General features: G+C 46.5%; 1 protein-coding gene across 9 annotated transcripts in view; it reads left to right on the top strand.

Moving 5' to 3' along the window:
• Positions 1-13,665, top strand: part of ZC3H7B (zinc finger CCCH-type containing 7B) — a 46,011-nt gene that overhangs the window by 16,058 nt on the left and 16,288 nt on the right. For 4 of the 9 annotated variants that reach the window (XM_042815601.1, XM_042815602.1, XM_042815600.1 and 1 more), the window contains exons 8-16: positions 619-661; positions 4,497-4,756; positions 5,633-5,981; positions 6,932-7,044; positions 7,896-8,058; positions 8,156-8,317; positions 9,119-9,324; positions 10,409-10,509; positions 11,208-11,389. In XM_042815601.1, coding sequence (XP_042671535.1) covers positions 619-661; positions 4,497-4,756; positions 5,633-5,981; positions 6,932-7,044; positions 7,896-8,058; positions 8,156-8,317; positions 9,119-9,324; positions 10,409-10,509; positions 11,208-11,389 — 1,579 coding nt within the window. The remainder of the gene's footprint in view (positions 1-618; positions 662-4,496; positions 4,757-5,632; positions 5,982-6,931; positions 7,045-7,895; positions 8,059-8,155; positions 8,318-9,118; positions 9,325-10,408; positions 10,510-11,207; positions 11,390-13,665) is intronic. The other 5 variants (XM_042815608.1, XM_042815604.1, XM_042815606.1 and 2 more) reach the window with 4 other exon arrangements.

Below are 13,665 nucleotides of genomic sequence, written 5' to 3'. Positions count from 1 at the left end.
ATCTAGAAAGCAGTGCTTTACTTGTGCCTTTGTAAGTTTAAACTTAAAGCACATGTACTTGCATCTGTTTGTTGCTGTAAAATTTGGGGCTCATTTTATTCCTTGCCTGAAGCTTTGTGTCAGCAGTTGTCTTTGTGGAAACATTTTCCTGTTTTGAGTTTGCTGTAAAAGCTTGTGGTTATTAGATTGCAAAGTGAACTAAGAGAAGGTACACTGTGTCAGACCAGGCTAATCAGATCTCTCTGCACAGGGCTGACTGACTGGTTTGTCCTGGGACTTGGGATACAGTATTCTTTCTCACCCACACAGGAAAAAACCCAATTCTATATACAGATTTGCTCACGTGGTTGGGCATTATGCAGAGTTGGTATTCCTTTGCAGCAACAAAGCTTGTCCACTGCTGGAGGTGAAAGTGCATAGGTTTTGGATGAATGCGCTCTTAAAGTTTTGTGGTTTTACTGTTCTTGCACTGAAGTGTTCTTGCACTTGCAATAAAGAAAAATAAAGAGCCTGATGTGTTTGGGAATAATAGAAGCTCTACTTTGTGAATTGAGAATATCTTTTTCAAAGATTAAGTTCTGGTGATAATTTCTCTGTTCTTTCCTTTGCCCTCTGCAGACCACTTCCAATGGTTTGGGGTCGATTGATGATATCGAAACAGGTAAAGATATTTCTCTTCTCTGATTTTTGTGGTGTCAATGTGGTACCTGACCAGGCTGGCAGGCCTGAGAGGTTTGTGGTCTGCATTTGTGTCTATTTGTGTGCTCCTGACTTTGATACCTAGGAGGAAGAAAAGATGATGGGAAGCAGGAGCATATGGGACTGTTACCTTAACTAGTTCTCTCCCATTATCTGCCATATTGCAGTCAGTTATTGAGGCACTGTCATGAAGGGCAAAAGAGGCTGAGCAGTTATTTGCCTATTAGTACCTCATTCAGAAAAGCTTCTTGTGCTTCTTGTCCAGGCCCAGCAAGGGACATCTCCAGGAATTAGAAGGGTGTGCTGATGTACACAGCTTCCTTCAGTTCTGCTTTCTTAACGTTGACCTTGGTGCAGCTTCTGAGATTCTTCTGTTACTCCCAGACAAAACAGTCTAGATAAAGTTAAGGTTGTAGGCAACTGTCTGTGCACCAAGCACGTGTTGTCCTCCAGGACACTGAGATGGAGGAGTTCAAAATAAGGGGGTTGGGAAGGACCAAGGAGAGCTTTGTGCAGCATTAGGCACAGAGGAGGAGCAGAGTGAGGGCCACAGGGTTGCTTTTCTCATGCTGAGAATCAAGTGACCTTAACTCTTCCCCTGTAGGAAGGCTGGCTGCATGCTTTGCCCTTTGTTGTGTGCTGGCCTCTGAACGTGTCAGTCTCTGTTCCTTTGAAAAGTAGCTGCAGCACTAAGTGTGCAGGCTTAATACTGCAGATAGCTATCGTTCTTTTTATAGAAAGACACTAATTTCATAATCAGGGTGCTCTGGTGTCTATTTTGTTAGTTCCCTGTGAATTCTGGTTCAGTAACAGAAAGCTGCGTGCAGGCATGAGACCCAGTTCCTCAAAACATGGAGAGTTTTTCAGTTATTTGCTGCGCTGAGGTGAGCTGGGCTCTTACTGCAGAGTGGAGAGTGGCTGCAACCAGGAGGCTCTTTGTCTCGTCAGGGCTTGGTGCAGAAGCAGCATGCCAGCTTTGCTGCAGCTCAGGCAGAGGGAACATTTTCTGCTAGATCTTTTCAAAATCACTGAAATGATGTGTTCTCCGTTGCCCTGAGGTTGGCGTGCCATTAGGAGAGCTGTGAGTGCCAGGTGCCTCGAGTGAAACCCACAAGGCTGTTAGGGGGTTTTGTTGATGTTATTTTGAGGTGTTTTTGTGTTGTTCTGTGTTTTTTTTTTTTTTTTTTTTTGAGGGGGGGGGTTGTTTTGTTTTGTTTTGTTTTTAAGATGCGAACTCCTGACAGCCCTCCCTTCTTGAAGTCAACTGATTAACTCAGCCCTGTCCTGTATATGTCGTGGCTCAGTATTGCCTTTGGCCAATTGATGCATGGAGGAGCAACTGCTTTTTGGGATGCAGAATGAGAAACAGGGCTCTTAAAAGAACTCTATTCACCTCTCTGGCAATGCCCAGGGAAGCTCCCAAGTGGGGAACATATTCTGCTAGTTTTGGTAGAAGCTCAGGGAAAGGAATGGACAAGACCCTCAATGAACTCTTAATAATACATGCGGCTTAGTAGCGTTGGAGCAGTGGCACAGGAAGGCAGGGTGTACGTGTGCTCTGTTCATCAAGGAAGGTTTATGGTTTTTGTTTTTTAAAGTTGGGGCAAATGTTAAAGTGGGCACAGGGGGTGCATGAGCTTTCTAGGCAGAGAGTAGATATGGACATGGTGATTGGTGAGGAGACTCAGTGGATGGGAGTGTCGTGGGGAAAGGAGGGGGAAGGGAAGAGATAGGATGGAATGGAATGGGAGCGAGGAGCCAGAAGGAGGAGAGGGTTTGGGTAGTCAGAGAGAGAGGAGCAGACATTTTTTCTGCTTTTCTGTGTGGGATCTCTTGGTTCCTTGCTCTTCTTCCCATTAACCCGTACCAATCTGTGGGACAGCCCTTATCTGCCTCTGCCTTTTGATCGCATATTCAGTTTGTCAGAGTTTGGGGTCTGTTAGGGCATATGAGGGCATTTCTCTCTTGGAGAAGGTCTGAACTTGTAAATCCCTTGAGGCTGTATCATTGTGAACCCTCTTACTCCCCCCTGCACGTGTCCCTGGCCCCTACGGCATGTCCTGAACTTCTTGTTGGCCTTCACAGGGATCTTGACAGTACTCCAGATTAAAACATCTGAAAAATGGGAAGGGACAAGCTGTCCCTTTGTGCTGAGGGAAATCTGGCTGCACTACCAGCAATGAGGACAGCACCAAAGGGAAGCTGAATGGCTGGCTCCCAAGCATGGCTGGAGGGTCTGCACCAAAGGGAACTGATCTGAGAGAATCCTTCGCAAAGGAAGCATGGGGGTTGGAGCCAGGCCTGATCTGAGGAACAGCTTTTCCTGTGTAACCGAGGGCATTTACAGCCTTCCTTTGAACCACTCCACTGCCTGTGGTGGCTGAGTCCAGCTGCAATGCTGAAAAAGTGTGTTGGAGCCCATCAAGTACATGTGCTGTCCTTCAATCGCATGAATGAGTTTTGTGGAGAGGGACCGGTATCTTGCTATTCCCCCCTCGCCATTCCTTTGTCATTGCTTGGCCTCTGGTGCTTTGTACAGCAACCTCAGCTGCTGTCCTCCTGCTCCCAACTTCAGAAGGAAAGGTAGCAGCGGGCAGGGGTGGGATCTTGTAGGATCAAGATTTGCACTTCAGAAACTTGTCAAGTTTCTTTCCTTCCTTATCAGTCCTTCTAATGAAAGCTGTTGTCGCTCCCTCCAAACTTTCTGTTGCTTATAGCTTCAGACCGTGATAGGTACAGTGCAGCCACTGCTATATGGATGGAGGTGGCAGCACCTTTTTCTGATTTCTTTTCTTTTATTCCAGGACATCTGCACAGGGGCAGAACTAAGGTAGTTTGGGTGCTTGGTTTGAGAGCTGCAAATGTATTACTTCATTTCCTGAATTTCTAACATTTGAACTTTTTTTTTTAACCTTTAATTTTTTTTTTTTCTGGAGAATATAATGCTCTTCTGTAAAGAATATGTGCTTGTAACCTTAACTTCACTTAACAGAGGTTTATTTTGCATGATGGGAACACATTACCTTTTCAGTAGGGTACCAGAGCAGTAAGGAAACCTTAGGAAAAATCCCTGCCTCTTTCCTGCCCCAACCCTTATTCACACAAGTTTCTAAGGGGATGTTTGGTGCTGAGGTGTTTTGGGGAGAGTGTGGGGAGCATCCTCCCACCTGCAGATATCAGGAAGCATAGAAAAGTAGGGAATTTTCTTGAGTAAATACAGCTGAGTGAGTCTGATAGGACTTTAAGGGACACATTTTTAACACAGTGTGATGTGAGCTTCAGATCTGTGGCTTGTCCCAGCAGGACCCTGTGGTTTTATCTTTTGCCATCCAGGATGCCTGATGGTTTAGAGAGATTGTGTGAATAAGCAAGCCTCTGAGGTGACAGAGCTCTGAGGAGCAGAGAAGGCAGTGGTCTCTGCAAAGTGCCTTGGTGAGGAACATTAAAGAAAACACCAGGTGGTGGGTTCTACAGGAATCAGGTTATGTGCCCTTGGCCTTCTGTCCCAGACACAGCAAATTCAGTAGCTGGTCAACCAGCAGCTTTGTGGTGTCCTGGTTACTGCTTGATACACCCTGACAGCCAGTCTCTGCACTGGCCTGTAGGGTATATTTCAGCCATCTGCGAGCCATTGGAGACTGAGAGCAAATATCAAAGAGTAAGAGCAGACCAGAGCCCCTCCTCTCTGAGAACAGGACATACTTGGTGTTTGTGATTTGACGTAATGGTTTTGCCAGGCTGTGCTTTGCTTGCACCCTCCTGGGTGACTGACTGTCTCTGTTTGTTCTCCATCACAGACTGCTCTATGGACCTGCAGTGCCTGCCAACTCCTGTGGCCACCCCCATCCCCGTGAGCGAGGGGCTGTCCCCTTTGCACTCAGATTCAGATGCAAAGGGCCTGCCTAGCTCGCTCCCTGCTGCTAGCCTGCTCCCATCTCCAGAGTCCGTGTCTCTGCCAGTGCCTGACAGTGTGGAGGACTTCACAGATGGGGACATAATTGGGGAAGAACTGGACTCCCTCCTGGATTCCCTCGCTGAGGGTTCACCATACCCTCTAGTAAGAGTGGACACTGCATAATTCCCTTGCTGCTTGATCCAAATAGATTCTTAGAGCCTACAGATATGTGTACTGCTTCTCTTTCTGTCACTTCTTCCTCCTAGCTCTTCCTCTAGCAAAACTCATTCATTCTTTTGCTTATTTCTGCAACTGGCTTGTGAGTATCTAAAGAGCTCCTCTTTAAGCCTGCTTTGCTGTGTGCAGCTTTGTGCAGCTGACCCTCAGTGGCCTCCCCCAAACACCGTCTTCTCCCTGGCCTCTGGTGTTTGTGGATTTGAATCAGGCCTGAGGGTAGACATGAGTGAGTTGAAACACATGCAGTGGATGTATTTTACACAGTGTTGTGCTGGCTGCATTCAGCCAGAGCTCTTTGCACAGGTCTCCATGTTGTAGAAACAATCAAATTGATGCTTATGTTGGATTTTAGTTGCCAGTAGTGCAGATGTTGTGTGAGTCAGCTTTGATCTGGAAGCAATATAACCACATTCGGGCAGGAAGGAACTTGAGGTAAAAAGCTTTGCTGAGAGGCGCCAAGAGTAATGGTCATTACCCCAACCTTGGTGCTATGTGTATTCAGCTGTGCTAGGTCTCAACCTGAACTGGTGCAGGTGCCCAGTGCAGGGCTCTGCTTTGTGAGCTGATGAGCTCTGGTGCCCCAAAACCTCCTCAGGGACCTCAACCCAGACTGTGTGTGTTGCAGACAGGTGGGCAGGTCTGTGGGAGGTCTGCAGGCGGATGGAGCTGCTGGGTGTCCTTCTGCTTCAGATAATGCAGCACATGCTTGAGTGGGAGTCTGTTGGCTTTGTCTGTGTTCAGACACTCCCTTCTCCTTGTTTCTAATACGCTGCTTATCCTCTCCCTTCTCAATCTCCAAAGTCTTTGGTCCAGGGCACCATTCCCACCAACCTGCCAACAGAGATGCCCCAGCTGATCCCCGTGTTTCCAGGGGGAACTCCGCTGCTTCCTCCAGTTGTGACAGCTAGCATCCCTGTCTCCACCCCACTGCCACCTGCCTCCTTTGGCCTGGTGATGGATCCCACCAAACAGCTCTCCTCTTCCTCTGTCTTGGATGCCTTCGAGCCCCCACCCGGGGGAAGTGGTGGCTCCACCTTAGATTCCCTGGATTCCCTGGACCTGCTCCCCTATGCAGACTCACGTCTCGATGCCCTGGATTCCTTTGGGACAAGCAGAGGGTCGCTGGATGCCTTGGACTCCTTTGCCATCGGTAGGTACGGGGCTGACAGGGTTTTGTTCTTCTTTACCTGTGCTTGCCACGGCTGTTTCCTTCAGTGCTGAGGTCTGTCCTTTAGCTGTCTTTGTCAGTGCTTCAGAATGGGAATACAGATGTTGAAGAGGGCAGGCAATTGTATTGAGCAGAGCAGCTGGGTATGTCTAGCTCAGGAGTTATAAGGAGGGCTGTAGGTGTATAATCCCAGATAGCTAGCATGTGAGTGCTATGAAATCTCAGAGGAGAAAGGAACACAGGATGTTTAATGAAGACGAGTGAGGTCTAATTATGGCTTGGTATCCAGGATACCTCCCTTGGCACAATTTACTTGACTATAAAATGTTTCCTCCACCTTCCCTAGTGACTGTTGGACATTTGGGGCCAAATGAGCAAAATCCTGGTGACTTTTAAATGAGATAGACCAGTGCAAAAATGTCCTAACTGGTAAAGGCCAAGGTGGGTCTTTCCATCTCTGGATTCAGAACAGTGAGCATCCCATTGCCTTGAGTACTGGACTCTCACGTAATAAGGAGCCAAACTGTGGAGATCAGTGGGCAAAAAGCAAGTTTCCACCTGTCCCATGAGGGATGACAGGCTTCTTCTTCAGGCTGTCTGCTCAATGCAGTATATTTTGGTTAGCAAAAATATTTTCTGAAGAACAGAGATTGGCCAGTCAGCACTTCAACACTCTGATTTACCTAAGGATTGGATTGCCCCAGAGCTGCCACCTTAAAAGCGTCAGAGCTCAGTGCACAGAGTTGAGTTCACTATAGTTCTGGGGACATGAAGGCCTTTCCTGGAGCTTTTCCAAGACTTACATGGGGGATTTAGGTATAAAATGTTATGAATAAAGCAAAGTGATTTTGCTGGCATGTGTTTGTCTTTCTGTGAGCAGAACTACCTCTGAAAGTGAAATGGTTTTGTTTTTTCTCCCTTCTTTGGCCCAGAAGAAACCAGCCCTCAGGAACTGCGACATCCACCTGGCAACCAAAAACCATCCCCCGTGGTGAGTGAGCCGCTCCCCCATGCTGATGTCCCAAGGTGCTCTGGAGCCAAGGTAGTAGTGACGTGGGTGAAGTAGGTAATTTGGGCCCCTCTTTTTAACCTGCCCCAGTGAGCATTTCCTCCCACCTTGTGACAAGGCGGGGAAGGATTTTCCCAGAGTCAGGAGGAAGACATTTGTTCTGCCTTTGTTTTTTATCTGCAGTTCTGCATATTGCCAAAGTAAACTTGGTGTGACCTAGGTTGTAGGTTCAACGGAGGATCAACGAGGCCAGTGTGCTAATGTATCTTGCAGCCTCTTAACTATGGATCAGAGTAATCCAGGCTTTCTTAAGAGCAGTGTAGTTCTTTACTCCTCTTTCCCCCGTCAGACAGCTTTTCCTGGTTGCTCTGTTCCTATCCAATGTCTCCAGTCCTGGGTGAAAAGAGTGTCGATGGTTAGCAAATTTGGAATGCAAATTGTTCTTCTTAGATTCCTGTTCACCTGCTGTGCCTGTTACATAGCTATAGAACAAAATCTTTGCCCTCAGATTAATTCCAAAGACTCACTGATAAGTGGATTTTTTTTTTTTTTTTTTTTTTTCCTCCAGGTAGCGGTGGGGTTGATTTGAGAGTTGGTTGTAATGGATGGAATGAGAATGAGTGGACATTCTGTTCTGTCTCATGGTAGAAAACTGGTGCCCCTTACCAAGAGAGAAAGAGATCTGTCCCTGAGGTGGTCATATCGCGCTGTGTTATTTTTGAAAAAGTTACATGCAGCTTTTCAGGAAACGTCATTTCAGAATTGAATGTTTTGATGAGGAAGAAGATGAGGAAGTTTGAGTGACTGGAGTGAGGTGTGAGGTTACAGAGTTCTCTTAGCCATATGGCTGCAAAGCTTAGAAGAGAAGTGTGTGTGTTTTTGTACAGGTCAGCCTTGGAGGAGTGAGTCACCCAGCTGTGCCCAAAGTCACCGAGCACCTGCTGTCCCAGCCAGAACCAGTAATACCCAACACAGCCTTGCTGGTGAAGAACCCTCTGGCATCCACCCATGTCTTCAAACAAGCCTGTCACATCTGCTACCCTAAAACAGGTGACGTGTTTCCTCTGTCACCCACAGCATTGGCTATGATAAAGCTTTGCCTTTCTCCTGGCTGATGGACAGAGGCTGATGGATGTCTCCGCTGCAGGGCCCAAGGCTGGTGATTACACCTATCGAGAAGGCTTGGAGCACAAATGCAAGCGAGACATCCTGCTGGGCCGGCTGAAGAACTCAGAAGACAAGACTTGGAAGAGGATCCGTCCTCGCCCAACCAAAACCAACTTTGTAGGATCATATTACCTGTGCAAAGGTGATCTGGGGGGGGATAGAGATGTTGGTGGCTGGGAAGGGGTTGTAAGGTGTGGGCCAGGGGATCTGGAAAATGACTTCCTATTGGTCTTGCCTGCTGTCCCTGGGGTCTTCCTGTCCCATCAGTAGCCCACAGCCTGTAAGGTCCAGTGCAGTCAAAGAAGATGAACTCCCATGCTGTGGAGAATGGGCAGTGAAGAAAGTGGTGGAGCAGGAAAAGAGTTGCAAAGGCATAGTGTGGCTCTGTGCACAGCCAAGGGCTTGGAGCTACCCTAATGCAGGCTTTGCTGGGAACCTACCTAGCAGCCACATGGCTTGGCCTAGAGAAAAGCTCCTTTGCTCTAACCCATCCCTTGGGTCACATTTAATGTGACTGGAATGGTCCCTGAGGCTGTGTCATTGGAAAGCACCCAATGAGGTGGGGGAGAGAGCTCCAAGATAGTGGAGCTCCTCAGTGGCGGGCTGCTAGGAGAACTTCATCTGGTTTGGCTTTAAAAGGGGTCAGTTAAATTTCAGTCTGTCCTTGACCAAGCATAGCATTATAGCAGGTCTCCAGTTTCCACAGCAGATTGTGATCTTCTTGAGATCTTCTTGAGATTGTCACTACTTAGAAGTTTGCCTTAACTTTTCTGAATGCCTTGGTGTAAGCAAACTTGGAGGGAGATGTCTTTTCTTTAACTCTGTGTTTTCTTGCTTTCAGCTCCTTGTGAGGTGTGGGCAGTGGGAGGAGACAAAAGAGAGCTTAGTTTCTGACTGGGCCGCCCTCCCTGTGTGGTGGTGTGTGCTGTTTGTTGCTTTGTAGATATGCTTAACAAGCAGGACTGTAAGTACGGGGATAACTGCACCTTCGCGTACCACCAGGAAGAGATCGACGTGTGGACGGAGGAGAGGAAGGGGACTCTCAACCGTGACCTCCTCTTTGACCCACTAGGTGGGATCAAGCAGAGCAGCCTTACCATTGCCAAGCTCCTGAAGGAACATCAAGGCATCTTCACCTTCCTCTGTGAGGTACAGAGCTGGTGGGGGAGAGTGGGCCCCTTCAGCTTCTCCTCTGTGTGGATCGGGACCATTGATACGTCCCAGCCAGTGCCCTGTATGCAGAAAGGCAGTGAGCAATGGATGCAGCCATGTAGGATGAGGGTGAGGTAGCTTTCCTCACCCATCAAGCTGCCTGAGGTGCACACAGCCACATGGGACCACTTTCCTCTTCCACGGTCTTGAGGTGTTGTTTTGAAGTGTAATTTGGATCCATCTGTTTTAAAAATCAGAATCCCACAATGCAGCAACTTTCCACTGAATGTCACAGAATCACAAAATGGAAAAGGACCTCAAGGATCATGAATCTCCAACCCCCCTGCCATAGGCAGGGCCACCAACCTCTCCATTTCATACTAGACCGGGTTGCCCAGGGCCCCATCCAATCTGGCCTCAAACACCTCCAGGGATGGGGCATCCACAGCCTCTCTGGGCAGCCTGTTCCAGCACCTCACCACTCTCATAGTGAAGAACTTCCCCCTGACATCCAACCCAAATCTTCCCTCCCTCAACTTACAACCCTTTACCTTTGTCCTGCTGTTATCTACCCTTTCAAAGAGTTTTTTTTTGTATTGAGCAACTGCCTTGGTCAGTTAGAAATTAGCTCTTACCCCTTTGACACACTGCAACATAGAGTTCCCTGAGTTGTCATTGTAATATGTGAAGAAACATGTTCTTAGCTGTAACTGTTGTGTGATTTTTTTTATTATTTTTTTTATTTTTTTTATTTTTATTTTTATTTTTTTTTTCCTTCTATTTCTCCTCATTTCCTCCTTGTTCTTGCTCTGTTGTCCAACTGGAAAAGAATATGTGGCTCTGACCAAAATGTTTCCAACCACAGTGGAAAATACTGTGGAAAATAAGCCAAAAATGTTGTCCTGAAGCTTTTCCAAAAGTTTGCTTACTTTATTCTAATGTCCTACCACGAAGTTTTCACCAGGCTTGTTCAAAGTTAGAACATTAGAATAGGCTGGCTCTGGTTCTCCTTCCCCTTCCAAGTGGTTCTGGTTCACTTCTCTATAAGGTTCTCCCAGCATGCTAATTCTTCTCTTCTCAGATTTGCTTTGACAGCAAACCCCGGATTATCAGCAAAGGGACCAAGGACACGCCATCTGTCTGCTCCAACCTCTCTGCCAAACACAGTTTCCACGACAACAAGTGAGTGAATGTTGGTTGCACTGATGGGAACAATCTCTCAGATGTCCAACCAGTTGAACGCCAACCCCATGATCTCTTTCTTTCTTTGTTCCCGACGGGTTCCAATCGTAGGCCAGCTCAAAGTATGGTCAGTAGTGCTACATGCTTCTCCCTCCGTGTTTGCTGCTGATGCTAAGGGATTTGAAGCATGAGCAAAGCCCTTTTGAAGTCAACCTGAGATTTCCATTGACTTAATTTGTCTTTTGAGTTTGGCCTTTACATAAAAGTCAAGCCAAAGATCCTTTAGCTCAGGATCCTGCCTCTGACTGGCTGATAATGAATGTTTAGGAAAACAAGTATAAGAAGCATGTCAAGTACTCAGTAATACAACCCCTTCTGGCTCCTGGCAGGCTGAGGAACTTTGTTGAGCCGGAGGAGTTTGTATATTTGCAGCAAATATATGTTTTTGAAGTGGATTTTTGAATTTGAACTCATCACCCATGGGCTGAGGAGGTTGCAAATATCTGCCTAGAGTTGAGACTGACTGAGAGGGCAGCAACTTGGTTCCTAGGTGCTTTCCTACAGTTCGCATCTCCTGATCTCCTAGAGCTGATCTTCTGTGTCCTTTGCCTGTTCAGTCAAATGTACGAAAACCAGATGTAAGGAGGAGCGGGAGGAGAATTGGTGCTCTGACTCTCATTTCTCTGGCCTGGCTGTAGGTGTCTGGTCCACATCGTACGTTCCACATCCCTGAAATATTCCAAGATCCGACAGTTCCAGGAACACTTTCAGTTTGATGTGTGCCGGCACGAGGTGCGCTACGGCTGCCTGCGTGAGGATAGCTGCCACTTTGCTCATAGTTTCATTGAGCTCAAGGTCTGGCTGCTGCAGCAGTATTCAGGTGAGTGTGGCTTGGTGCAGGACTGGTGATGTGTACATCTTAGTTTCTTCTAGCATGTGCCTGGAGCCAGTTAAGAAGGGAAGGAGGTGATATGGAAGTGCTGAGAAGTTGTTGCTCACTTGTGCCTATGCTTAATCTCTCTCCTCAAGAGACACAGGAAAATAGTGCCAAGGTGTTCTGTGAGATTATTTGGCCCTTGTCCCTTTACAGGAGCTACTGTAAACTGCAGACCAGGGAGCTTTTCCTTTGGGACCAGCTATATAAGTTGAAATGATTGTTAGGTAGAATTGAATCTTCAAAGGTGTTTTGATGAAGATCCTAAATAGCAGTTTGGACTTGGAATAAACATCTGGCACATCTCTAATTTCTCTGAACAAATTCACCAACGGTGTGAAGTGATAAGATTCTTGGTGTTTCCCAGAAAGGCTTTGATGATGTACGTCTGAAGAGGCTACTACAGGAACTATGTTCAGATCACTCATACATTTACATGGCCACATCTGGCATTTTCACTCCTCCCTGACGATGCTGGAGGGTTTTTCTTGCTGCTCTCCTGTTAACTGAGTAGATGTTGGTCCACCCACAAAGTTGCCTGGATGTTTTTTTGCCACAGGGTCTTGTTTAGTGCAGAATCCAGCCTGGTAATGGGAATGCTTTAGAGAGGAAACATGTTTTAAATTTTCTTTACCATTCTTTGATGTAATTGGAGGCAACTAACTCAGTTTACTGTTCAACTCTCTGTCACTATTGCTCATGCAGTCCTTAGCCTTGACTTGGCTCATGAAGGACAGTGGAGAACAAGCAGCATACTGTGGCAAATGCCATCTCCATTTTGCCCAGCTGTCTTCACTTACTCATGGCCACAGGAAAAAAAAAAAAAGTTTAAACACTAGAGTTTCTAAGATGATGTGCTGCTTGTGAATCATATGCAGGATTACTCCACTAAATGCTCATGATACTGTGTGTAGTACTCTGAGCACTCTAGTATTCAAGCATCCTGCTCTTTTACCTCACCTCATTTTTATTTTTTATTTTTAGAAGTCTCTTTGCTCTCTCTTTCCTTCTTCCTTCCTCTTCTGCCTGTAGAAGAAATTGATTGATTTTTGCTTTTTGCATCCTTTTCTTGAAGGAGTCACTTTCAAAAGAGAAGCTGAGGAGATAAAACCAAGAGTTTAGCTGCAGAAGTGGTCAGTAAGTCTTGTGCTTGTTCCTTATCTTTTCCAACAACAGGACAGCCAGAATCTTTTTGATATTTCTGCAGAGAAGTGGATATGAGCCTGTTCTACAGTGGTAGATTATTACCTCTCTAAAATACAATCCTTGTTAAGGCAACAGATGAACAGTGGTTGTCACCAGTCTCTGAGAAGGCTTTAGCCTTGGAGCAGAGAGCTTGATTTAGGCACCAAGTGCTCTGCAAAAATAGGAAGGGAGCATCCATTGTTCGTAGCAGCCTGCATTTGAAACCAGTAGGCTGTTGCATTTCACAGCCATTTGAGCTTTTACAGAACATGTGGCTTTGTTCATGGGGAAATGGATGGCACTTACAGAGTGAAGGTTCCCATGATATGAAAATGTGGATGGGCAAGGACTGCTTCTTTCTTCAGTGTGGCTATTCACAGATATACCTTGCTATCTTCCTCTGTCATTGGAAATCAGAGCCTTTGCGCTCACTAGTGATGTTGCAAAAGAATGTTGAAGTGTTAAAAGTAATCAGCATTACTGATCACCTTTTGCTTCCCAGAGTTTCTCTTTGGGATAGTTCATGCTTTGTATCAGAAAACATTCTTTCATATCTGGGGGTGTTTTCCAACCACTACATTTCTAGACCATATTGTTCAGTTCAGATTTCTGGGAGTGGGAGAAGGTAGTTATTTGAAATTCAGCCTTCTGACAGGAGCTGTATATCTTTGTCCTGCTGTTTCTTCATGCCAAGGATCAGTGCAGGAGTGAAGAATGGAGGTGATGGAGGTTGCTTTGGCCATTTCTCTGCCAGATCCAGTGCAGTGAATTAACTCTTCACTGTGGTTTTCCCAGCTTTGTAGTTTTTGCCCCCAAAGTGTAGATCAGGGCTGTGTCCAGCTCTGGACTACTTAGACATGAGAGAGAGAGTTGCAGTTTTACTAACTCTACCTAGTGTCTTTTGGGATTTACGGCTAATAAGGAAAAAATCTACAACAGCTCTGATCTGGGAGTACCAGCTAGGCAGCAGTTGCCATTTTAGAGGCCTCAGCAAAACTTCCTGGAGAAAGTCCTTTAATCCTGGCCAAACCCCATAC

This window comes from Centrocercus urophasianus, unplaced genomic scaffold, assembly GCF_019232065.1.
Source record: "Centrocercus urophasianus isolate 14NV4802_14NV808 unplaced genomic scaffold, USGS_Curo_1.0 seq_15, whole genome shotgun sequence".
Classification (NCBI taxonomy): Eukaryota; Metazoa; Chordata; class Aves; order Galliformes; family Phasianidae; genus Centrocercus; species Centrocercus urophasianus.
The sequence above is the reverse complement of the archived record's forward strand: the minus strand, read 5'-3'. Positions and strand labels throughout refer to the sequence as shown.